This window comes from Eretmochelys imbricata, chromosome 6 (assembly GCF_965152235.1).
Source record: "Eretmochelys imbricata isolate rEreImb1 chromosome 6, rEreImb1.hap1, whole genome shotgun sequence".
NCBI classification, from domain to species: Eukaryota; Metazoa; Chordata; order Testudines; family Cheloniidae; genus Eretmochelys; species Eretmochelys imbricata.
The window spans coordinates 22,588,177-22,614,466 of record NC_135577.1 but is presented as its reverse complement, the minus strand read 5'-3'; the positions used below and the strand labels follow the sequence as shown (position 1 = coordinate 22,614,466).

The 26,290-nt window shown below is 43.9% G+C and overlaps 2 protein-coding genes across 3 annotated transcripts in view; both read right to left on the bottom strand.

The window, feature by feature from the left end:
• Positions 1 to 266: 266 nt before the first annotated feature.
• TALDO1 (transaldolase 1) lies at positions 267 to 12,343 on the bottom strand. Of its 2 annotated transcripts, XM_077818226.1 has the most exons (8): positions 12,100 to 12,335; positions 5,524 to 5,647; positions 4,513 to 4,620; positions 3,572 to 3,703; positions 3,067 to 3,242; positions 2,699 to 2,896; positions 1,284 to 1,429; positions 267 to 497 (listed from the first exon to the last, which is right to left on the bottom strand). In XM_077818226.1, the coding sequence occupies exons 1-8, from the start codon at positions 12,194 to 12,196 to the stop codon at positions 465 to 467; spliced, it is 1,014 nt and encodes a 337-aa protein (XP_077674352.1). In that variant the 5' UTR covers positions 12,197 to 12,335; the 3' UTR covers positions 267 to 464. The 2 variants fall into 2 exon arrangements, with proteins under 2 accessions (XP_077674352.1, XP_077674353.1); XM_077818227.1 differs by lacking the exon at positions 267 to 497 and having other exon boundaries at positions 1,296 to 1,429; positions 2,597 to 2,896; positions 12,100 to 12,343.
• A 9,887-nt stretch (positions 12,344 to 22,230) lies between these two features.
• EPS8L2 (EPS8 signaling adaptor L2) overlaps positions 22,231 to 26,290 on the bottom strand; it is a 108,656-nt gene continuing 104,596 nt past the window's right edge. Inside the window, exons 19-21 of the mRNA XM_077819875.1 lie at positions 24,557 to 24,740; positions 23,413 to 23,542; positions 22,231 to 23,056 (exon numbers count right to left, since the gene is read on the bottom strand). Of these exons, the coding sequence (XP_077676001.1) occupies positions 22,985 to 23,056; positions 23,413 to 23,542; positions 24,557 to 24,740 (386 nt within the window). The 3' untranslated portion in view covers positions 22,231 to 22,984. The remainder of the gene's footprint in view (positions 23,057 to 23,412; positions 23,543 to 24,556; positions 24,741 to 26,290) is intronic.

Sequence of the window (26,290 nt, the reverse complement as noted above, 5' to 3'; positions counted from 1 at the left end):
TTAAAAAGCTTGACAAATCTTCCTAGCCTGGAGAAGTTATTTTAATGGAAAGGTACTCACATATGTACTGTGGTTTTGGAGGCTGTGTAAGTATCTCCAGGATAAAATACTTTGTTTCCCTAGTATCATCTGGAGGTACATTTAAGGGTTTAAGAATAGTTAGCTACTTGTTGAGATAATTCTAGTGAAAGTGAGTGGCTAAGTTGAAAAGAGGTGGCAAGGAGTACAGCAATATGTAAATATTGATCTAAACAAGTGCACAATAGTGAAACTTTACACAAACTATTTTAATACATTGCTAAAATTGCTACAAAGTGAAGTCTGTCCCTTTGCAAGTTGATAAAAAAAGCATGGAAAACAGAAAACTCTCCACACATAGCATAAGACTTTACAGGTATTTGTACATCCATTTTTAATAATCCCACTCATTCAGCCATCACAATCCAGCAGGAACTTTGGTTTGTCTACTTTCCATTTTTAGTACTGAACATTCGTTCCTAGGAAAAAAAGAATCTGCAGTTAGCATTTCCAATAGGAGTCCTAGATAAGTCTGGAAACTGCAGTGCTTTGATACCAGACTAAGCCCGTACAATAGTAATTATGCAGTCAACATGAGCAGTGTCTACAACTGATATGAAAATATACATGCAGATTTAGTACAGTCAAGATACTATTAGTTCACCTAATTATTTCAACTGGCATTTTAAAATAGTGGACTATAAAAATGGCACCTTACTCAACATTTTCCCCCATGCATCCTGTGTTTTACTGCCAAAGTTGGACCTAAGTACTGAATTTTAGTGTGCCTCAGACACAAATACTGATTTGAGGTGGAAACTTAATTTTCAGATTCTATGTCAGGAATTTGACAGCCATACCAACTCCTCAATGTCACCTGCTGACTCACATCTAGCTGTAGTGCAGTCTTGATTAGCTACTAGATAAATACTGCTTTGCACTTGGGATAACATTCATGTTGGTTTACATCTTGTATTAGTCAGTGTTCACAGGAGGCACAACAACAAGACAATTACATATACACTGGAAGGAAGACGCCCAGTATGCATTTCATATGCTATCTAGGCAGCTAACCCTCTTTGCACATAGGAATGGTGACCTAATGCAAATTGTGATAAATATGGTTTGTATACAAGCCTAGCTACCAGAATAAACACTGCTTTAAATCAAGACAGCATCACACCTTATGTGTGGATCAGCTGGTGTCATTCTGAGGGGTCTGGAATATAGGCATATACAAGTTCAGCATAGAATTCAGCAATTACCTTTAACATTCTCTCCAATTTAACTGCATCAGCAGCAAATTTCCTGATCCCATCTGATAATTTCTCCACAGCCATTTGGTCTTCATTATGTTCCCAGCGGAATGTCTTCTCATCCATGTGGATCTTCTCAAGGTTAGATGTCTGAGCTATACAAAGGGAATTGTAATAGATAATCTATAAAATATTCTAATTCAAATACAAAAGATTGTGATCCAAAAATAAAATGCTCCTTTAACTCCCTTATATAGCCCCCTCCACATTAGCTGAAGTTTAAAAGGTTTTTCCAAACACTGCTGATAAGGTGGTCAGACTTACTGTGTGACCACATTTGGGGGAATAAGTGCAGATATTGTTGATTCTGAACTGCTACCTTAGGGGAAGTTATCCAGTTAGTCTAAGTTTTAGGCTAAGGCATTGATGTTTATAATGTTTGTATCTGGCTCCTAAATGGCACTAAACTTTCAGCCCACAGTACAAAAAAAATTACACAAAATATTCTGTAGGAGTGAGCAAGGACTCAAGCAAACAATTGGTTCTGATTATTCAGCAGATGCCTAACAAAAGCTCAATTGATAACAAGCCTGCCAACTGCTTAGAGCCTTAAGTAATAGAGCTCATGATTGCAGCTGTGCATAATTCCCATTCTGAATTTTGTAATTTAACATTTGTTTATAAAGCTAAGAGGAAGGAAAGAATGGTACAGCTACCAGGACCACATGCAAGAACCACCACAGCGAAACATTGCTAAACCAAACAAGTTGCAACACTTTAGTACCATTTCAAAAGAGACCAGTTTTTAAAAACTCGTTTCAAATGTTGACTGTTGTATAGGTGTATGATCTCTTCTAGCCTTGTCTGAAGTCCCTTAGAGGACTTACATTCTTGCAAAATTAGTGTTCAGCTAAGTTTCTTGCTCCAAAGGATTTTGTAAGAACTGTCAAGTCCCAGGATACAAATTAGAGGTGTTTTCTCCCTTCCACCCCATTGTTATTTAATAGAAGTATCGCTGTTTAAACTGAATCTGTCTTTTTGACTTGAATCTGGGTTAGTTACTGGCTAATGCATTCAAAAGGACCCAAGATAGTAAATAAATGGAATATAACTGGTTACATACTAGATCAAAGGTATGGAGAATACTGGATTCCCTCAACAGCAGTGCCACAAGGACTGCTGATGGCCACTGTGGTCATGAAGACAGTACAAGGCAATTACTGTATCTCTTAAGTAGATCAGCCAAGCCTTACCCCTTTAAAAAAGTTTGGATGGAGGCAAGAAGCACTAAGTTTAAGCTGAAGCTACGTACAACCACTTACCAAAGCTGGCTTCTTCCATATATCAGCTATGTTCAGTAGTAAAGAGGAGTCTCAGGATTATGGAACAAATCTGTATTCTACAAGGAAAGAAAACTAACTTACCATCTTTAGCACTGAGTGTGGGAGTTAGCTTGGTGTTCTCTTTACTGAGCTCTCCCAGAAGCTTAGGTGAAATGGTAAGATAGTCACAGCCTGTCAGCGCTTTAATCTCCCCAGTGTTTCGGAATGAAGCACCCATCACAATAGTTTTGTAGCCAAACTTTTTGTAGTAATTATAGATTTTAGTGACACTCTTCACCCCTATGAAGAAAACACTGGTGATTTTCAAGACAATGTTTTAAAATGCAAAGATTCTTCATTGTAAATTTTAGTACCCAAATACTGTATTTTCTAGAGTAGTGTTCATAAGAGAAGATTTAAAAAAATAACTTGTAGTGAACTTTTTCAATTATATTCAAAGGCAAGCTTACCTGGGTCCTCTGAGGGCTCATAAGTCTTCTTGTCTGTGTTTGCAACATGCCAATCCAGGATACGACCTACAAATGGGGAAATTAGGGTGACCCCAGCTTCAGCACAGGCCACTGCCTGAGCAAAGGAGAAGAGTAAGGTCATGTTGCAATGGATCCCATACTCCTCTTCCAGAACCCTGCAAAAAAAAGGGTCATCTTAGAATGGAGTCTGTCCTCCCCCTCCATTCAGTCTACAATCAAATAGTTTAATAAACTTCATAAATAAATCTGTCACTAGTTACTGAACTATAACATTGAGCTCTAAAGCAATGATCTAGCACTAATAGGAGTATCTTTGTCCCACAACTCAAATAAAAAAAAGGCTTGCTCATGTTAGATTTAACCGCACTAACTGAATTTACTGGTGAATGGTTCTCAAAACAGCCAACACATTGAGAGGATTTTTTTAAAAATGTATGACCAGCCATTAGAAGCATTAAAGTAAATACCAGCTACAGACACTTACTTGCCTGCCTGAATCCCCTCCCACGTCGATGACAGTTTTATGAGGATGCGATCTTTACCAATTCCTGCTTCCTTATAAAGGTCAATGAGGCGCTTAGCTCTCTTAATCATTCCTTCCTTATCAAAGGACAACCTTTGAAACAAGAAAGGGATTGAACCAAGTTACAAACATTTGTTTTAAGTCTATATCCCAGATCCATCTTTGTCTAGCTTCCACCAACAGATAATGGTAGACTGATACATGTTCTCACATTGAGAGATAGTGGCTATTAGAGTGGCTCTAATTTAGCCATAATAATCTGAAGAACTCTCCTGCACCCTGTATTAAAATTTAACACCCAATAATAGCTTTTTTTACTTGGTGCTGTAGTTAAAAATCTACCAAAGCATTAAAAAAATTGTAAAACATTCTCTAGGATTGAGTGGGCCCAGAGCTCAAGAAAACCCAAGGATGTTTCTCAGGGAAAGATTAAAAGTTATTGCTTTAATTTTCATACAGAATTTAGATTCTGAAAAAGTAGAAAAGAATCAAGGAAGTTAACAGGCCTTATCCCAGGTACTGTTAAAGCAAAACCACAGTGTACCATTTTGTAAGTTTTGGTGGGAGAAGGGCAAAGAAAAGAAACTCAACTCTTAAGTTTAAATCAAGTAAATTGAAAGCCTGAATTTCTTTAAGTCAGAAGAATGGTAGACAGATTGAGAATGTGCTCTGTGCCTTAACTATGCTGAAGGTGAATCCTATTTACAACTGCCTTGAAGAGTAACCCTATTTCACACTTAGTTTAGTCTAGCATGCAGTAAAAACCTAGATAGGCAAATTGTGACTTCACAGTTCAATTAAAACAGAAAAGGTAGTAATTTAATCTCTGAACATTTCACTGTTACAAGATCAGAAGATTAGGAACACCTTGGTTACAAATTGCATACAACATGCCTACAAACCTTGCATCTACTTCTGTGGACACACGACCTGGTATCCTCTTCAGTATTTCTGCCCCAAACACCACAAAAAGTTTGTCGCTTGCATTTTGGACCTGTTCATCATCTGACCTGAAAGAATGAAAATTTAATGAGTGAAATGTATGAAAGACTGCAGCTAGTATCCTAAATCTCTTTGGCTCCCTCCACATACAGTTCAAGCCTTTAAAATCACTGAGTAATTCTCCCATTCCCTATTTATCCACTCTGGTCTTTTGTCCCATCTATGTTTCACCAATACTACCAGAGTCCATACGCCATTTCTTCCTCCCATAAACATCTGTGCTTTCCTTCATGATGCTGCCTATTCATGGAATGCTTTCCCTGAGCAAGCCCACAAAGCTACTTCAAAAGGGATCTGAATTAGAATGAAGACTCACTTCTCTTCACGGAATATGTCTGCACAGCATCTAGACACCCACGGCTGGCCCATGCCAGCCAATAGGCTCACACTGCAGGGCTGTTTCATTGCTATGTAGGCTTCTCAGCTCAGGCTGGAGCCTGGCCTTCAGGACCCTGTGCATCCCCCTCACCTTTCAGGTTCCTGGAGCCCCTGGGCTCCAGCCTGAGCCTAGAAGTCTACACAGCAATGAAACATCTCCATAACCTGAGCCCCAGGAGCCAGAGTTAACTGGCACAGGCAAGCCATGGGTTTTTCTTTGCTAGGTAGATACACGCATAATGTTTACCAGAAACTACTCATCAGGGATAGTCTTTACAGTGCTAAGGACAAAACCTCACACTGGATTATACACCTATCACATGTGGCCTGTCACCATCTTCGCTGATTTGTAAGTTGCATCCCTTCACCCACACTTTGTTAGCCAGTCTTCTAGACTGCGTGTTTTAAGGAGTAAAACTCATGTTTGCTTAAGTTATAAAAAGGCCACAGAACACTGTGGATGCTATTGCAAATAGTTACATAAGGCATCAGCTGTCATAACTAAGCCTAATTAAATTAATGGTCTTACTTACCCACCAAGTTTTTTTCCATACTCAATAGCATCCTCTACTAATTCCTGGTAAGCTGGCATTTGAGCAGCAGCTAGTATCAAGGATGGATTTGTAGTGGCATCCAGAGGCTTGTACTGATCAATTGCTACAAAAATAAAGATTCCTAGTTTAAAACAGGTTACCCAGCCTGACCAATGAAGTATTATGTTACAGTAGTAGGATCAGTTAACATGCCTCTTAAGCAATAAAATCTATATCAGAGTTAAGTGTTTTCTTGAGGCAGGAATGGTGCAGTAAGAGGCTGTCTGCAAGTCCGGGGAATGGTGCCAAAAGGGTCTATACCAGAGGTTCTCAAACTCAGAGGCTTGCTCTGTGAAAGGGGTCACCAATACAAAAAGTTTGAGACCTACAGGACAAAGTGGTGACTGAAAGCTATAGTGATAAGATCAAGCAAGTTTTATTTAGTACTTAAGCTCTAGTGTTTCCAAAGAGGAACAAAGCATTGGTCAAGATTCTGTAGGAGTTACTCATCTATCTTATATAGGTCCTTATTGTGTCCATCACTGCTGCAAGCAGGTTTTGGGGGGTCACCAAGCAGGGCCAGCATTAGACTCACTGGTGCCCAGGGCAGAAAGCCAAAGCCTGAGATTGAAGCCAGGGCCCTGAGCCCTGCCACCCAAGGCTGAAGCCAAAGCCTGAGCAATGTAGCTTTGAGGGGGCTCCTGTGGTATGAGGACCCCTAATGCTGTCCCTGGCTTTTATATGCAGAAAAGCAGTTTGACACAGGTGGGCCATGGAGTTTAACAGCATGTGGGGGGGGGGTTGGGGGGGGGGGGGAAGACCTCAAAGAAAAAAGTTGAGAATCCGTTTCAGGTGACACTAGATGTTTACCACAAAGTGGTTCTTACTGTACTCTGTCTGGTTCTAACATGTCTGAGTAGCTGAGCAGCCTGGCATGCAATGTTTGACTCAGCAAATAGTTTTATAAGCAGGGGTCACTGTAGAGGACATAAGGTATCTTGAAAGAGCTAAATGTCAAAATTATGAAAAATTACCAATTCATTTTTCTGAATGCTTTGCACTCTAGGAGGGAGATTTCATTTTAGAAAATTCTACTTAATTTTGATAGATCATGTTTGGATACACTGTACAGAAAGCTACACTTTCCTAGCAGCTTCCTTTAAGTAAAGATCCTGGTTCTCTGGACACGTTCATCTTAACCATAGGTCCTTCAGATAAACTGGAAAGAATAAGTTTTCATTCACTCTCCATGTTTTATCTGACAACACAATGCAACTCCAAGATGGGTAAGTACTGATAAAGCTCATTTGCAATACACATCTGGGTAAAGTATCTTCTAGGACTAACATATATACTGCATGTCATGTGTTACTGAAGTCTGCAAAATTCAATTATGCTAAAGATAAAAAGCAAATGTATGACACTTCTGATGTGTCATGTGGGTATATGATAAGGACTGACTTTTACGGTATCCCCTCCCTCTAGAAGCATAGTGTCATTCAGCACTTTCCAGTCACTAATTATGATGTCACAGTTGAAGGTAGAGTTCAAAAGTTAGCTCCCTAAAGTAAGGGGCTACATTTCAGCCTTCCAGAAAAAGTTTTCAGCAAAGGTTTAACTAGGGATTCTGAATCCTGCTCACTGCTACAGCATCTGTTTAATGTTGACTGGCTGGAGAAATGTGCAGAAGAATAAGTACATGCTGGTCTGGCCCATACTGCTGCACCAACAAGAGCAGCAGACTGAAACTAACAGTTTAATAATTTATCAGGTGTTCTTCGCTTTTGCTGGGAACATCACTTTTCTGCAGATGGAGACAAGAGGCACCTGGCCCAATGTTTCAGTGGAAACACACTGGTCAGGACTAGACTGTCCTTTGCTCCTTACACCAGCAATTTCCCCTACTATATAAGGCAATAAATATTTGTCAACACTTGAAAAAACACAATGCTGGTGACTGGTGTCAACAGCTACAGCTGAACCAGTCCCAAACGCTAACCGCAGATGTAGCCAAGCACAAACTATGTTCAGAATGGTTTTAAAGTGCATGGTTAAAATTTGCAGCTAGACAGTGCTCAGCACCTGTTGCTAACAGATAATAGGTATTTCATACTGTAGACAAGGCTACAGAGTCAATGTTTTAAATTCCCATACGCTCAGACATGAGGTCCTAGAAGTTCTGTTAAGGGCCACCACTAGCCATACTTGAAGATTCAGAAATCGACACCTTATGCAAGTTAATATATGAATAATTCATGTATTGACAAAATAAATGGGTTACATCTGGGTTCAGGACACAGCACCATTATAAGAACTAATTTTTCTTTGTACAAAAGTTATGAGACTGACTTGAAAGGTAGCCAATGCTCAGGAGAGTTAATCCCTTTGTCCCCATAGCAGCTGGACATCTCCTGTGAGGACTGTGGCTTGCACAAAACACAAATTGGTTCAAAATTTTTACATGCATTAAATTTTGTTGTCCAATTAGCTAAAACCAAGATATTGGGGTGGGGGGGTTTAAAGATCTCATGTGGCTCTTGATGATCACCTCTGCCCAAGGATCAGAGTGTGGACTTGTGTCCTGGCCAAATCAGAGCTTGAGACATTCTCCCTTAAAATTCCTGTGGTTTCCACAGTAGTTGCCTTCCCCCAAAAATTCTTATGATCCTGTTGTTCCACTTAAATCTCTATTGCTCCCTGCTGGTACTTGTATCCACTGTTCACTGCTTGTATTTATTTACCTTTAGTAACCATTCCCATCAGCAAGGCCTGCTCTCTCAGCTACCTTCAGCACAACTGAGTTCATGCTGCAGGAACCTTGCTGTGAACCTTAGATGAAGCCCAAGTACTGTACCAAAACTACTGTACTATACTCTTGGTCTTAACAGAAGTCACTAAATAGGAAACTCCCATTACTAAAAGCCTTTGGACACAAAACTAAAACATAATTCAAGACTAAGTTAACTGAGCCTGCATATAGTTCACTGAAGCTGGTGAAGCAAATCCTCAATTTTAAGTGTATTGAGCACACTGTGTATTGCTACAGGATTTAAAGAAAAGGAGTACTAGTGGCACCTTAGAGACTAACCAATTTATTTGAGCATAAGCTTTCGTGAGCTACAGCTCACTTCCACTGAATGCATCCGATGAAGTGAGCTGTAGCTCACGAAAGCTTACGCTCAAATAAATTGGTTAGTCTAAGGTGCCACTAGTACTCCTTTTCTTTTTGCGAATACAGACTAACACGGATTTAAAGAGTACTGTATAAAGTCATTTGTGTTTAAGATCTCTTGTACAGAAAAAAATCTAGCCCCACCCTTTTTAAATTAACAAAAGGGCTTACTCATTTTCATGCTAAAGTAAACAAAATTCCTCTTACATTAACTCCTGTGCCTCTCAACTGTTTTGCTTCACCATGAGAAAACTATACAAGCCATTAAAAAAACAAAACCATCTGAGTAAAATTTATTTCCAGTGAATTTACCAAACCCTGATTTGATCAGGATGAAATATTTGAATCAGAATCAGGGTGTTAAGAGTACCAAGGGCCATTAGTTTCCCAAATGGATAATTTAAATAAGATTTATGGTACATATACTTGTTGATGGTAATAAATGCTAGCTCAGAGCCCTTCACTTGTTTCCATTATCAATATAGGTGCACTCAAGAGTTCTGGTACTAACAGTAACTAGAAGAGTAGGGCTACAATAGTTTCATGCACTTTGAAACAACCATCCTTAGATTTTAATAATGCAAACAATTTTTCAAGATCTCAGTTCAAAAGTCAGTGCTGGTAGGTCATACTTATACATTTGTTTATAGGCGCATTACACAGGTTATTGCAGTGAGGCCACACTTCCACGTGTACCCACACATGCCAGGCTAACAATTTCATATTACTACTTTGGATTTCTATGGTCCCTTCCATCCAGAGAGCTAGAATTATTTTACAAAACTAATCAGCATGAGACAGATATTATCCTCATTTTATACCTGAAGCAACTGAATCATAGGACAGCTGACTTCCCAAGTGAGTCACAAAGGAAGTGTGTAGAAAAGATGGTATTATGTATGTGTGATTCCTGCTAGTGGGCCTTCACCACAATACCAGCCTCTCTCCTGTTGAAGTCTTTTCAGTTCTTGATGCATTTATATAGTTTTATTCAGTGTTCTTGTGTTGAGTCCAACTCTTCTCTGTACTAGCAAATTGCACTTCCATATAACCATAGGATCCCACTGTGTCCTGCAAGACTGACCACAATTTGCAGAAGGCACTTATTCTCTCCATCTGCAGACTCACCACCCCTCAATAGGTGCAATCCCACATTAAGCAACTGGGACATTTCAATCTTTCATAACAGCACACAAGTGACAAAACAGCTTTAGGCAAATAACTCTTAGCCAAGTTTAACAAAGGGGTTTCTTTTTATTACAAGGTTATGTTCTCCAAGTAGATTACAACTTAGGCCAAAGTTTGCCCAGCCCTGGTCTGCAGGCCACATGGGGATTCCGAAACCGTATGGAGGGCCAGGTAAGGAAGGCTCTGCCTCCCCAAACAACCTGGCCCCCTCCCCTGACTGCCCCCTCCCAGGACCCCACCTCCACCCCCCCCCCGTCCCTGACTGCCTAGACCCCTATCCACACCCCTGCCCCTTGACAGGCACCCCGGGACTCCCACACCTAGCCAACCTCCCCTGTTCCTCATCCCCTGACTGCTCCCCTCCTCACGACCTCTGCCCCATCCAACCACCCCTTGCTCCCTGTCCCCTGACTGCTGCCCCCCACCCAGGACCGCTTGCCCCTGATCCAACCCCCCCACCCCCTTTCCATGCCGCTCAGAGCGGCAGGACTGGCAGCCATGCCACCTGGCAGGAGCTTGCAGCGCCACCACCCAGAGCGCTGGCAGCACAGTAAGCTGAGGCTGGGGGTGGGGTGGGGGGGTGAGACAGACAGCAGGGGAGGAGCCGGGGGCTAGCCTCCCCAGCCAGGAGCTCAAGGGCCAGGAAGGATGGTCCAGCAGGCCAGATGTGGCCCACGGGCCATAGTTTGCCCACCTCTGCCTTAAACCAAAATACTTAGGCTGTCTACTCTAGAGAGCTCCCAGTGGCACTGCTGTACCAATACTGTAAGATCTCTTGTGTAGCTGCTCCCAGTGACATAATTAATCCACCCCAAAAAAGAAGCAGTACTGTAGTAGCTATGCCAGAAGTAGAAGCGCTCCCGCTTACATAGCACTGTGCACGCTACCACTTATGCGGGTGTAACTTATGTTGCTCAGGGAAGTGGGATATTCAGACCCCTGAGCAACATACGTTCTGCTACCATAAACTTGGAGAGTGGTCAGTTTGGATGAGCTATTACCAGCAGGAGAGTGAGTTTGTGTGTGTATGGGGGTAGGTTTTTGGAGGGGGGTGAGGGAGTGAGAGAACCTGGATTTGTGCAGGAAATGGCCCAACTTGATTATTATGCACATTGTGTAAAGAGTTGTCACTTTGGATGGGCTATCACCAGCAGGAGAGTGAATTTGTGTGGGGGGGTGGAGGGTGAGAAAACCTGGATTTGTGCTGGAAATGGCCTAACCTGATGATCACTTTAGATAAGCTATTACCAGCAGGACAGTGGGGTGGGAGGAGGTATTGTTTCATATTCTCGGTGTATATATAAAGTCTGCTGCAGTTTCCAAGGTATGCATCTGATGAAGTGAGCTGTAGCTCACGAAAGCTCATGCTCAAATAAATTGGTTAGTCTCTAAGGTGCCACAAGTACTCCTTTTCTTTTTGCGAATACAGACTAACACGGCTGTTACTCTGAAACCTACCATAAGTGGTAGTGTAGATATAGCCTATCCTAACTCTTCCCTTCCATCAGGGAATGGATAATTCCCACTACAGATTATCTCCCATGGTGAACGTTCACAGTGTTTCATTCACGTTTTTCTCAGTTAACACGTGAGAAGGTTCGTGTATGTGGGAAACACTGAGCCCACCCACGAAGACCCCAAAGCTCGCTAGCATGGTTACACTTCACCAAACAGGAAGTCATTGCAAGGAAGAGGATGTTAGCAGCAAGTGGCCAGACCTTGCTTCCCCTTACAAGCAGCTTCCCCACCCCCACGCCGGGAGGTATCCCCTGCCCTGCTGCTGCTGGACCCCACGAGCTGAGTGGCAAAGCCGCCCCCCCCCCCCGGGGAACGGGGGAGGGAATGAGCCGGAGGGCTCGGCCCTTACAGGGCGGGCGGCAGCCGCCCGCGGCCGCAGAGGAAGGACCGGGCCCCCAGCCGCCTGCTGCGGGAAGGGCGGCGGCACCCAGGGGTTACAGCGAGCCGGGGAGCCCGCACGTCCCGCCCAGCGCTCAGACCCCTGGAGCAGCCGCCCCACCAGAGCCGAGCCCGCCAGAACTCCGGGCTCCCCTCCCCCACACCCTCTGCGCGTGCGCGTGACCGGTGGGGGGGCGGCCTCGCCCATTGTCCCTGTAAGTGGCGGGAGGGAAGCAGCCACGGGGGACTGGGACCGCCCCCTACCCTAACGGGGGTAACGGACCCCTCATGCCTCGGGGGGGGGCGGGGTGTGACCTCACCGTGGAAGTCGCCGGTGTCCGCGACCACCGTGGTGTGCTGCTTGAGCTGCTCCAGCGCCGACTCCATCTTCGGCCGCTTCACGGGGGACACGGACATAATCCGTTAGGGGCGCTGGCCCAGAGACCCTTTATATACCTGCCGAGGGGCCGCCCCGCGCGCGCTCGCCGCAGCAGCAGACGCACAACAGCAGCGCCAGGGGCAGGAGGCGGGACCCACGAAGCGCGAGACCGGCGCGGTAGGCAAAAGCGACTCCTGCGGCGGCGCGCGCTTCCTTCCCTGACAGCCAATCACGGCCGTGGGGGGAGGAGGCGACAGCCAATCAACAGCGAGGCGAGAGGGAGCTAGCCAATCAGGACGGGGGTGGGAGAAGAAGGCCTCTGATTGGGTGAGTAGGTGGCGTGTGGGAGTTAATACTTCCTGAAGGCGCCTGAGCAGGAGCGTGGTGCCTGATCGCCTCATCCCGGGGGGTGGGGGGGACTTCTCCCCTGCTGTGGGGGCGGAGCGCGGGGAGAGACACCCCACGCCTCAGGGGAGGACGCAGCCGGTCACAGCGGCGCGCAGGGCCTGGGTGGGTCCGGCTCCTCTGCGGCTGGGGCCCGAGCAGTGGCGGAGCTGCCCCGGGGAAGCAGGTTTCCTGTCAGACGAGGAAGGTTCCCCTGGCGGGCTGTTGACGTGGACATTCAGGATTGCGTGTTTCGCAATGGGGCTCTGCTCGCCAGCCCGGCCTGGGCGCGGATGAAGGGCTGTGGAAACTTCAAAGAGGGAACAGGAAGAACTAACCGAGGGGAGGGGGGGAAACCCGAGCTTGAGATGGGCGTCAGAAGGTTTCATGTAGTGGGGGGGACAAAGAAGACACCCTGGCGTCCCTCGCCTCCGACAGTATGGTTTTCAACCTGTGGATCCCGCAGTCTATGTCTAAGATTTCCAACAAGAAAAGGAGGACTTGTGGCACCTTAGAGACTAACCAATTTATTTGAGTATGCCTCCGATGAAGTGAGCTGTAGCTCACGGAAGCTTGTGCTCAGATAAATTGGTTAGTCTCTAAGGTGCCACAAGTCCTCCTTTTCTTTTTGCGAATACAGACTAACACGGCTGTTACTCTGAAACCTAAGATTTCCAACGGGCTCTGCACCTCTATCTGAAAAAAAAATTTAGGGGGGGGTTTGCAAATGAAAAAAGGTTGTAACCCATGGCCCTGGGAAGTAAACAGTAAGTTTACTTCATGAATGAAGGGGGGGGCCTCAGCCAGCGTTGGTGGAAAATTTTGGAAAGAACTCTGCGTGAAATGAGATCCTTTAGCCAGGAGGATCGCTTGTTAGTCTCTAGAAAGCGTGTTATGACTTTGTTGTAGAGGTAATCCTTTGTTTCCAATATTCCTGCAATCACTTGGATCGCTATTCTTTGACAATAAACTTACTCTTTCTTTTCATTATAAATATAACACTGTGCTGCGGCGTTAAGTGGTGATCCCGAGTTGAATCTTACAAACTGGTCTGCACTGTTCCTTTGGGAACAGCAGGGCTGGCAATTTTGTGAGTGTTCAGTGGATAAGGGGCTGGATGCTGCCAGGAATGCTCCAAGGACTTGGGGGCTGGGGCGTACTTATCATTGGCTGGGGTGTGCTTATCGCTACCTGTGCAGCAAGAGGGAGGCCTGGAAGGCAGTGCTTGTACTGCCAGAGGCTTGTGGTTTCAGGAAGCTGATCCACTGCAGTCATGGACAGGACTTATACTAAAGGCAGGCGGTGGTGAGTGTTACAAACCCTCTCTGTTTTACTGAGGTGTGAAAGCAGATGCTCCTCTCCATAGAGAAATGGGGAGTTTGGCTTCCCATTGATGTGGAGGGAAAGGTGGTACTCCTCCCTTCCGTGGTACCAGGGTGTTTGGATGCCCTTTTATAGGACAGGACAAGATGCCCCTTCGTTGGGGAAGATAGCACCCCTGCCCTGTTGCTGGGAGAATGCTGGTACGTCCATGTTAGTGGGTAGCTAATGCTTTAGGGGATGTATGGGGAAAGAATAAAGACCCAGAGTTACTATGCTGTTTTAGCAGCTGTGTTAGTCTGTATTCACAAAAAGAAAAGGAGGACTTGTGGCACTTTAGAGACTAACCAATTTATTTGAGCGTAAGCTTTCGAGAGCTACAGCTCACTTCATCGGATGCATACTGTGGAAAGTACAGAAGATCTTTTTATACACGCAAACCATGAAAAAAATGGGTGTTTACCACTACAAAAGGTTTTCTCTCCCCCCACCCCACTCTCCTGCTGGTAATAGCTAATCTAAAGTGATCACTCTCCTTACAATGTGTATGATAATCAAGGTGGGCCATTTCCAGCACAAATCCAGGGTTTAACAAGAACATCTGAGGAACAGTGCGGGTGAGGGGGTAGGAAAAAACAAGGGGAAATAGGTTACCTTGCATAATGACTTAGCCACTCCCAGTCTCTATTCAAGCCTAAGTTAATTGTATCCAATTTGCAAATGAATTCCAATTCAGCAGTCTCTCGATGGAGTCTGGTTTTGAAGTTTTTCTGTTGTAATATCGCAACTTTCATGTCTGTAATCGCGTGACCAGAGAGATTGAAGTGTTCTCCGACCGGTTTTTGAATGTTATTAACTTAGGCTTGAATAGAGACTGGGAGTGGCTAAGTCATTATGCAAGGTAACCTATTTCCCCTTGTTTTTTCCTACTCCCTCACCCCCACTGTTCCTCAGATGTTCTTGTTAAATCCTGGATTTGTGCTGGAAATGGCCCACCTTGATTATCATACACGTTGTAAGGAGAGTGATCACTTTAGATAATCTATTACCAGCAGGAGAGTGGGGTGGGGGGAGAGAATCATAGAATATCAGGGTTGGAAGGGACCCCTGAAGGTCATCTAGTCCAACCCCCTGCTCGAAGCAGGACCAATTCCCAGTTAAATCATCCCAGCCAGGGCTTTGTCAAGCCTGACCTTAAAAACCTCTAAGGAAGGAGATTCTACCACCTCCCTAGGTAACGCATTCCAGTGTTTCACCACCCTCTTAGTGAAAAAGTTTTTCCTAATATCCAATCTAAACCTCCCCCACTGCAACTTGAGACCATTACTCCTCGTTCTGTCATCTGCTACCATTGAGAACAGTCTAGAGCCATCCTCTTTGGAACCCCCTTTCAGGTAGTTGAAAGCAGCTATCAAATCCCCCCTCATTCTTCTCTTCTGCAGGCTAAACAATCCCAGCTCCCTCAGCCTCTCCTCATAAGTCATGTGTTCTAGACCCCTAATCATTTTTGTTGCCCTTCGCTGGACTCTCTCCAATTTATCCACATCCTTCTTGTAGTGTGGGGCCCAAAACTGGACACAGTACTCCAGATGAGGCCTCACCAATGTCGAATAGAGGGGAACGATCACGTCCCTCGATCTGCTCGCTATGCCCCTACTTATACATCCCAAAATGCCATTGGCCTTCTTGGCAACAAGGGCACACTGCTGACTCATATCCAGCTTCTCGTCCACTGTCACCCCTAGGTCCTTTTCCACAGAACTGCTGCCTAGCCATTCGGTCCCTAGTCTGTAGCGGTGCATTGGATTCTTCCATCCTAAGTGCAGGACCCTGCACTTATCCTTATTGAACCTCATCAGATTTCTTTTGGCCCAATCCTCCAATTTGTCTAGGTCCTTCTGTATCCTATCCCTCCCCTCCAGCGTATCTACCACTCCTCCCAGTTTAGTATCATCCGCAAATTTGCTGAGAGTGCAATCCACACCATCCTCCAGATCATTTATGAAGATATTGAACAAAACCGGCCCCAGGACCGACCCTTGGGGCACTCCACTTGATACCAGCTGCCAACTAGACATGGAGCCATTGATCACTACCCGTTGAGCCCGACAATCTAGCCAGCTTTCTACCCACCTTATCGTGCATTCATCCAGCCCATACTTCCTTAACTTGCTAACAAGAATACTGTGGGAGACCGTGTCAAAAGCTTTGCTAAAGTCAAGAAACAATACATCCACTGCTTTCCCTTCATCCACAGAACCAGTAATCTCATGATAAAAGGCGATTAGATTAGTCAGGCATGACCTTCCCTTGGTGAATCCATGCTGGCTGTTCCTGATCACTTTCCTCTCATGCAAGTGCATCAGGATTGATTCTTTGAGGACCTGCTCCATGATTTTTCCAGGGACTGAGGTGAGGCTGACTGGCCTGTAGTTCCCAGGATCCTCCTCCTTCCCTTTTTTAAAGATTGGCACTACATTAGCCTTTTTCCAGTCATCCGGGACTTCCCCGGTTCGCCACGAATTTTCAAAGATAATGGCCAATGGCTCTGCAATCACAGCCGCCAATTCCTTCAGCACTCTCGGATGCAACTCGTCCGGCCCCATGGACTTGTGCACGTCCAGCTTTTCTAAATAGTCCCTAACCACCTCTATCTCCACAGAGGGCTGGCCATCTCTTCCCCATTTTGTGATGCCCAGCGCAGCAGTCTGGGAGCTGACCTTGTCAGTGAAAACAGAGGCAAAAAAAGCATTGAGTACATTAGCTTTTTCCACATCCTCTGTCACTAGGTTGCCTCCCTCATTCACTAAGGGGCCCACACTTTCCTTGGCTTTCTTCTTGTTGCCAACATACCTGAAAAAACCCTTCTTGTTACTCTTGACATCTCTCGCTAGCTGCAGCTCCAGGTGCGATTTGGCCCTCCTGATTTCATTCCTACATGCCCGAGCAATATTTTTATACTCTTCCCTGGTCATATGTCCAACCTTCCACTTCTTGTAAGCTTCTTTTTTATGTTTAAGATCCGCTAGGATTTCACCATTAAGCCAAGCTGGTCGCCTGCCATATTTACTATTCTTTTGACTCATTGGGATGGTTTGTCCCTGTAACCTCAACAGGGATTCCTTGAAATACAGCCAGCTCTCCTGGACTCCTTTCCCCTTCAAGTTAGTCCCCCAGGGGATCCTGGCCATCCGTTCCCTGAGGGAGTCGAAGTCTGCTTTCCTGAAGTCCAGGGTCCGTATCCTGCTGCTTACCTTTCTTCCCTGCGTCAGGATCCTGAACTCAACCAACTCATGGTCACTGCCTCCCAGATTCCCATCCACTTTTGCTTCCCCCACTAATTCTACCCGGTTTGTGAGCAGCAGGTCAAGAAAAGCCCCCCCCCAGTTGGCTCCTCTAGCACTTGCGCCAGGAAATTGTCCCCTATGCTTTCCAAAAACTTCCTGGATTGTCTATGCACCACAGTATTACTCTCCCAGCAGATATCAGGAAAATTAAAGTCACCCATGAGAATCAGGGCATGCGATCTAGTAGCTTCCGTGAGCTGCCGGAAGAAAGCCTCATCTACCTCATCCCCCTGGTCCGGTGGTCTATAGCAGACTCCCACCACTACATCACTCTTGTTGCACACACTTCTAAACTTAATCCAGAGACACTCAGAGAAAACCTTTTGAAGTGATAAACACTCATTTTTTCATGGTCTGTGTGTGTAAAACATCCTCACTGCATTTTCCACTTTATGCATCCGATGAAATGAGCTGTAGCTCACGAAAGCTTATGCTCAGATAAATTGGTTAGTCTCTAAGGTGCCACAAGTACTGCTTTTCTTTATGCTGTTAATAACAGGTGCACTCAACTGCCCAAGCCAACTTTACCTGTGTGTCTGGTAACTTCAGGTACTGAGTGAACTGGCATGGTGAAAGGAGGCAGATTGTAGGGAAGGCCTGTTTAAGGCGTCTGCCCCGTTTACAGCTGGCCCTTTCTGTCTGGCTCTGTGAGTTTGGAGCATTGCCACAATGCAGATGTAGTTGCTTTTTTTTTCCCCCCTCATGCTGGAGCAGGCTGCATATTGAACAAAAAGATAGGTGTACGATGTATGTGGGCTGCATTTATTTGTTTAGTACCTATGAAGCGAGATTCAGGCTGTACCTGCTGGCCCAAGACATTCAACATACCCATTTTCCCCCTTCACAACTGTAGGCAGGGATGTATTTGCCCTGCTTGTGGATCCCTTGGTACTGTGCACTGGACCACTCTGGGGGTTTTGCATCCCTCCAAACAAAGAGACGCTAAGAATAGCTGCCAGTATGCCCACTAATTTTAACAAAATTCTCCCGTTTTTAGACATGTTGCTACTCTCTGTTAGATGATTAAAGGACCTGTTCACGGTGCTGTGTTGCTTGAATAGTTGAATAAAAAGGTGTTGGGAATGTTCCACAGCCTGTCGACTGGCCTTTGAACAGGCAAAACATGTCATGGAGGTAATGGATTCCGTGACTTCTGCAGCGGCTGGCCCAGGGATGCCTGAGCAGTTCGGGCAGCCCCTGGGCCAGCCACACTAGCTGCTGCTGGGGCAGTCTCAGGCCATTGCGCCCCTCCCCCCCCCAAGCAGCAGCAGGAGTTGGGGGGGGCCTCAGGGCTGGGGCAGGGGGTTGGGGCACAGGTGAGGGCTCCAAGCAGCGCTTATCTCGGGGGGGGGTTGCCCCAGAAGTGCCAACATGTCCTTTGGCACCTAGGCAGAGGCGTGGCCAGGTGGCTCTGTGCGCTGCCTCTGCCTGCAGGTGCTGCCCAGCAGTTCCCATTGGCTGCTGTTCCCAGCCAATGGGAGTTGCAGGGACAGCGTGCGGAGCCCCCTGGCCATGCCTCCACCTAGGAGCCTAGGCACATGTCGCCGCTTCTGGGGAGCCATCCAGAGCTGGGTAGGAAGCCTGCCAAACCCCTCCCTCCCCAGCAGCAGCAGGGGTCCTGGGCTGTGCGCTGCCCTCCCTAGCACCAGGGGGGGTCCCAGGCCGCCCCCCCCGAGCACCTGTGGTGCCCCCAGGCTGCCCCCGAGCATTCAAGTTTTAGTTAGGGGTATATAGTACAAGTCATGGACTGGTCATGGGCCGTGAATTTTTGTTTACTGCCTGTGACCTGTCCATGACTTTTACTCAAAATACCCGTGACTAAAACATAGCCTTAGCTATGGAGGTTTCAGAGTAGCAGCCATATTAGTCTGTATTTGCAAAAAGAAAAGGAGTACTTGTGGCACCTTAGAGACTAACAAATTTATTTGAGCATAAGCTTTCGTGAGCTACAGCTCACTTCATCGGACGCAGCTATGGAGCTTATCTTAGATACTTTGATCATACCTTTCCCTTGATTTTATCTTGTAATGCCTCATCTGTGACAGTGATTTCCCATAATCTGCTTGATGTGTCAGAATACTCTGCTGCATAAACCTCCCACTCCTTGCCCAAGACAGAAAACATTAGTGAAAGAAACGTTAGTGTTTTGGGATTCTCAAATTTCATGATTATTGGTAGGAAACTTATACTCCTAATTGACCAGAACCTCTTTGTCAGAATCTGCAGGTTCAGTACAGGGATACCTCCATTGGCTGCCATGCTCCTCTAGGTTTGGGCATCATTAGTGTCAGCCTGCTTGTATGAAATGCAGTACATTTGAAGCTCTGCACTTACAAATACAGCTATACTCTCCAAATTGCCTCTTCCAGAGGTGAAAGAGGTTCCTCCCTCAAAGTATCAAAGAATGCGAAGTTTGGATCCAGAGCCTAATTTTCCCAGAGTTTGGGCTCTTTCAGAACTAGGTTTTGCACCATTTTTAATTTTGAATGATCATTATGCTGAAGTGGTCTCACTTTTGAACATTACTTGCTGACAAACAAGAAGAAATAGGCTCCCCAAAGCTCTACTGTTGCTGTACATTGACAGGCCCGCTGCAACAAAACATTTGAAAAACCAGCCATCTGCTCCCAAATTCTCTTGTTTTCGCTCATATCCAATTAAGAGCAAGAAAGTGTTATAATTTAACTATTTTAATAAATCTTAAACAGTGCATGGTTATATCATTATCCTTAGTTGAATTACATTCATGTACATTATAGTTTTATCTGCAGACAGTACAAATATATCAGATGCATAGCTCATTCATATGGATACTAAACCTATGATGTGGTTTAGTAAAGCGTATATTTTAATAGATGCTCTCAGCTTTGGCAACAATTCTTTACAGAACTGTTGAAGGAATGGCTAATATAAATCCAAATAGTTGTAATCGTGGGCGATTTTGTTTCCTTTATACATAAAGACAAAAACGGTGTGTTATGCTTCTTAGCTCACCTTTTGGTTTATTTTTGTTTTTTTAGAATTCATTTAACCCGCCATCTTTATACCACTGTTATCATTTTCCAGTATTAATGCTTGATTTCACTCTACCCCAATCAAAAGCTGATGGTTCTCCAGAAGATTGATCTCCTTCATTCCTCCCTGAGCCAAACCAGTGCCCTTTTCAAATTCCAGCTACCCTGGTAAGTAAGTGCTGATGTGGGAAAGAATATTATCCTCACAATCTAGTGCCTTGTCTGCATTGATGATTTTCTCTAACTGTTGCTCAGTCATCATTTTAGCTCCACTGGTGCTAATGATGGCCTTGTCTAAGGCTTTATTTTTAAAAAATCATCCATTCAGAAACGTTTTAGAAAAAACAAATAATGCATCGGTATTTTTTAATATAGAAACCAACTCCCACACCTATTCCTCCATTTACAGGTGCATACAGTTCAGTATGATGAATCATGCTGTATTTGATTAAATATACAAGCCTGGGCCCCCTTCCTCCAAAGGCTTATGCGTGTGCTTAACTTAGTGCACAGTGAGTACTCCCACTGAAGTCAATGTGTGTAAACTCCGTGTAAAGTAAACACAAGTAAGTCTTTGCAAGATCAGGGCCAGAATTTCCATTGACATTAACCAAAGTGAACATGGATAAAGGAGAGAACAGATTAAAGTTACTCCAGTTTTATTACTACCATCTCAGACAATGAGCAGTACCTGTAAATTTATTTGTCCTTTGCACTCTGTAAGGTTGGTGGAAGAAGTCAAGAAAAGGTGTATCTGTTCTGTTGGCACTGGAATCACTGGAAACGTGCCAATTTCACTGTGCATGCTAAAATCCAGGAAATATATTTTATACTTGTTTTGATTTTAAAAATATGTTAATAAATTATCACTTCACAATTACTTGATTCTATGTTACTTTGGGCAGGGACCTTGTCTTCATCATTTATATATACATAATCTTGAACCCTGTCAGTGCTATCTAGATATTTAACAACATTAGAAAAAACAGGAAGTAAAGTACTGATAAATGTATTTGCTAAATTACAGTAAGTAATTTTTCAGACTTTTTTTCAAAGATTTTTTTTAATTGTGTGTGAAATGGCCATCCCAATTTCCATTTAATTTCCTGTATGTTCACTATTTGTCTCAGATTGCTAACTGCTGCAACACTGTTATATTATTAAAGCAGGGCCTAAGGCTACATGCATAGGGAATGGTTACGTGTGTGTTTGTGTGTTTCAGATTGGGAGTAAGTTTTATGGGTTTATCTTCTGATTGTTGAAGTCTTGGGTTTGACAATACTGTGGTTTGCCAGTCGGGATCAATGCCAAGTCAAACTGCTGCATAGTCGCATTAGGCCCCATCCACTGGTAGCCATTGTGTGGGTGACTATAGTTGGACATTGCTTCCCAATTGGCAAATTCAAATAATTTCAGGATATTACTCACTGCTCTTTATTGGTTAATTAAAACACTCCCTGCCCCTCAAAGAAAGCAGTAGCATTGTATATATATTTAAACAGGGTGCTCCAACCCTAAAATCTGTTACACACACTATTGTAAAAAGAAAAGGAGTACTTGTGGCACCTTAGAGACTAACCAATTTATTTGAGCATAAGCTTTCGTGAGCTATTGCTCACTTCATCGGATGCATACTGTGGAAAATACAGAAGATCTTTTTATACACACAAACCATGAAAAAAAATGGGTGTTTACCCACTACAAAAGGTTTTCTCTCCCCCCACCCCACTCTCCTGCTGGTAATAGCTTATCTAAAGTGATCACTCTCCTTACAATGTGTATGATAATCAAGTTGGGCCATTTCCAGCACAAATCCAGGTTTTCTCCCCATCCCCCCCCCACAAACCCACTCTCCTGTTGGTAATAGCTTTTGTAGTGGTAAACACCCATTTTTTTCATGGTTTGTGTGTATAAAAAGATCTTCTGTACTTTCCACAGTATGCATCCGATGAAGTGAGCTGTAGCTCACGAAAGCTTATGCTCAAATAAATTGATTAGTCTCTAAGGTGCCACAAGTCCTCCTTTTCTTTTTGCGAATACAGACTAACATGGCTGTTACTCTGAAACACACACTATTGTAATTTCATCTTCACACACTATTGTAATTTCATCTTCAGGCACAGACAGGCCCAGCCCTTGTTTTAAAATGTTTAAGGCTTGGGAGGAGCCCAGGGGTAGAACAGAAAGAGGAAACTTAACTGCTGCTGGGCCTTCATGAACAGGGAAACCCAGGATACTGTTGCTTAGTGTCTCTGTCACAGACAAGAAGGAAACAAGGGGGGGGAAAACTCTAGTGTTTATGGTACAGAAACTCTAAGCAATTCGTGCAGTCCTTTGTTGGGAGAATTATTTCTAGCCTTCTTTTTAGAGCTTTATCAGATCAATGGAGAGCCATATAGCAGTATATTATAAGGTTCTGGGTGTGGTTTAACTTGAATCCAGCCTTGCCTCATACATTTAGAATCCCATGAATTCAGATCCTGCTCATGCTCTGGACTGCATAAACATAAAATTTCTGTATAAAATATATAGATATAAAAATAATATTTCATGCAATACTAAAACTTCTCTCTCAGCATGATAGCATATTGGTGAATGAGTATCCTCCTTATCAACAGTGTTCCAGCAATTGTCAGTTTGATGGCAGTTACACTGGTAGGTGATGGTCTCTGTAGTCTCTTTCATTTTGATCGGGGATCGGTGCTGTTATTCCCTTTTTCTGCACTACTATGATAAATAGTTGAAAAAAGCAGATAGAATTTTAAAGAGCAGAATCACTCCTCTCATGGCGACGTTTCATAATTTCTTGGAGCTCTGAATCCCCTCCACATTTCTGGAATGGCAACAAAACATAAAGAGTTTGAACTTCAAAACTGCTTACAGCTTAACCTAAATAAGCTATATAGAATGCTGTCAAGGTGGAACTGCTTTCAAGGAGATAGGGAATAAGTTAATAGGCCAGATCTTTCCATTAAACTAGGTTGATTTGCACCAGCTGAGGATCTGGCCCAATTTCTAAATTGTAGTTTTCACAAGATTTCTATTAGTTTTCATGCTAAAACAAGTGTTCAGCAGGACTCTTATCATGGTTAATATAACTGTGTTTCTTAAAATGCCTGTTCAATAGAGCTTGCTAGTATTTTGTGCTACTGGCTTCCATACTAATAGGATTTTGTGAAAACTTCTTACCTCCAGGAGAGATTTTTGCACTGTAATTTTACTGTATACCCTGGCTCCTTCGTTACACACTTTCTTCAATTCCTCCTTATTCAGAGAGAAAAGCTGGGCCCCTGTAAGTATGCCAAGATGTTCCACGGTCCTAGAAAAACACAAGTAATGAAAGGCATGTGATACAAATGGGTCAGAAGAAGGAGAAAAATGGAGTGAGAAGTCTATGAAGGTTTGCCCTCTTATGGCAGTGTCCACTCAATGAGCAGTCAACATATGAGATTAGGCTTTGTCTCCATATATATTTAATATTATTAAGAAAAGTTAGCAGCCCATATTTAGTTATTATACTTAATTATAATCTCTAGGTAAGAGGTGTTTAGGAATTACAGCCCAGACATGGGATCCAGTTCTAACCCTAATTCTCATATTGACTCTCTCTGCAGTCTTGAGCAAGTCACTTAGGGCCAGATTTTTAAAGGTACTTAGGTGCCTAAAGATATAGATAGGATTTAGTGAGATTTTCAAGAAGTGCCTAAGCTACCAACTCCTATTGATATTAAACAGAGTTAGGCACCTGAACTTTTTCAGTATCTCACCAGGTGCCTCACTATCTCTAGGCATCTAAACACCTCTAAAAATCTGGCCCTTAGCCTTTCGGTGCCCCAGTGTTCCCATCTGTGAAATAACTACTTTTGCAAAGTGCTTTGGGATTCTCAGCAGTAAGGTGTTTTTCTGTGAATTAACCCTGTCATCCAGGGTTGATCCTACTGGGAGATGCTAACTGGGTTCTGCTGACCACTGGGTCCTGCTTGCTCGCTCCATCTTGGATATAAGGGAGGTGGGAGTGCTCCCCTGAAGAGGTGGTGTAGAGATTGAACAGTCCTCAGGGAGGAACTGTAGGAGTAGCCACACCTAGAGAGAAGACACCGGCTGGTATTTGTGTTACATTGATTGTCTCTTTGTCAGTAAACCAAAAGCCCTAGGAGTAGTTTGGACTCTGTACTTGCTGTGCATACTGTGTTAAGAGCAGGGTAGAAATGTCACCTGCTCACAGGTTTTATATTAAACAAATATAAACATCCTGTAATCCAATAAAAATGTCAAAAGCTGCCTCCTTTTCAATAAAAGTTCAGCATCTCACATAGCAGCTGTGCAGATTTACCCTTTGCTGAAGGAATTTGCTTCCAGCCACGCTTTGACCTCTTCAGCGCTTGATTCAAACATCAGGGGCACAGCAACTTGCTGAGTCTTCTCCACCTTAAAGTTTCTCTGGGAGGGCTGAACTTTACTATTAGTGATCTTCTTCAGCAGCTCATCGTTCACCTCATCCATATGATGGATAAGTTCTGGAAAATGGAGCACACTTTCAGGTGACAAATTAGAGACCGGAGATGAAATTCTGTCTTAAGTCACAACCAGTGAAAATCAGTGAGGTTGCATAAGGTGTAAGTAAAGGCAGAATTTGACTCTGCAGCTCTATTAACTCTGTAAAAAAACACACTCAAGAGAGGAAATCAAGGAAGCTTAATCATGTGGTTAACTTTAAAGACGGTGCTTAAGTGCTTTGCGGGATGGGTGAGACATGACATTTTGACCATGAAACCTGCTTCAGGAACAAAGTGTAAAGGAAACATATAATGTGCCATCACCTTAGTAGCAACATGCTGAACAAACTAGGATTCTCTCATGTCCCACAGGCCCCAAAGCTAGCGCCCATCTTTTCAAATTCCTTTTTCAGCTTTTGAGGTCTGAAAACTTCCTTTCATGCTTTAAATGCTGTATTTCCACAATACCTCTTCCGATGGAGGGAATGCAAAATAACAGCCAGACACAAGTGCCTGTAGCAGAGTTTTAGGCTGATTTTAGTTTTCAAAAAGCTAGGTGAGAATCAGTCCTGGGGTGACTTGCTCCTAAGATGAGTGAGTGGTTGGGTGCAGGTATTGTGTCCCTGAGTCCTGCAATGCAAGATCCTAGCCTAAGTTCTAAAGCAACTCCTGCAGGGCTAATTGGAGAATCTTGGAATAGTTGTTGGTGATCCTGTGAGCAAGGAGACAGATAGCAGAGACGGCATTGTGTTATGTAGTTACTAGCCACCATATCAGGACTGGACAGTACTGACATATGGACACAGGGTAAATCCCTCCTCCTGTGTCTTACCTCTCTAACTAATACCTGAGGGATCTGTCTCTTTTTTTTTTTTACATGGTGGTAATGATTGAATGGTTGTGTATTCAGTTCTCAGTGAAATGAATTGTTGCAATGGGATTTCTAGTTCACAAAATGATTATAACTATTAAAGCTGTATAATTTCCAGTTGGTAAAGAAACCCTTCTCTATCATGGTGCACAATGGCAAACTTTATGGGGCATGATTAAATTTCATTTAATAAACGTGTATTCTACGGGGCACTATTAACCAAACCATGATTTGTAAGGTGTGAGAAAAATGAACACATACCTATAGACCGCCTTACTTTTAGCTGGCTGGATCTTTACTAAAGTCAGAGCTGGTTGGGAAACTATTACTGAAAAGTGCTTGGTGACCCAAAGAGCTGGGTGATTTCTTTTGGAGCCAGAAGTCTAGCACACTTTTAAAGTGAAGACATTATAAATATATGACAATTAAAAAAGATAAGGGGTTGTTTATTTTGCAATAACCATCCACACAATGCATTGGAGTGTGCTGAGTACTACAGGTTTTGTACAGTAGAGAATAGGTAAAAGAAAAACTAAAGAAAAAATTGTGGGGGAAGACATGGTTGCTGCAACATATAGTAGTAGGTGCCTGAATAGCCACTTAGTAGGCGGCTAAACACAGGGGGAGTGAGATTGGTGCAGCACACACCTTGCAGCTCATGGGGAGGAGAGGTTAAGGTGTTTTTAAGCTGCTCCTGATT

What these genes read in the sequence shown, in the direction of transcription:
- TALDO1 (XM_077818226.1), bottom strand. Translation starts at nt 12,196, where the DNA reads ATGTCCGTGTCCCCCGTGAAGCGGCCGAAGATGGAGTCGGCGCTGGAG. An exon ending in GGACACCGGCGACTTCCACG is followed by an intron (nt 5,648 to 12,099) that starts GTGAGGTCACAC and finishes TTATTTTTGTAG; the next exon opens with CAATTGATCAGTACAAGCCT. An exon ending in AATTGGAGAGAATGTTAAAG is followed by an intron (nt 498 to 1,283) that starts GTAATTGCTGAA and finishes TTTTTTTCCTAG; the next exon opens with GAACGAATGTTCAGTACTAA.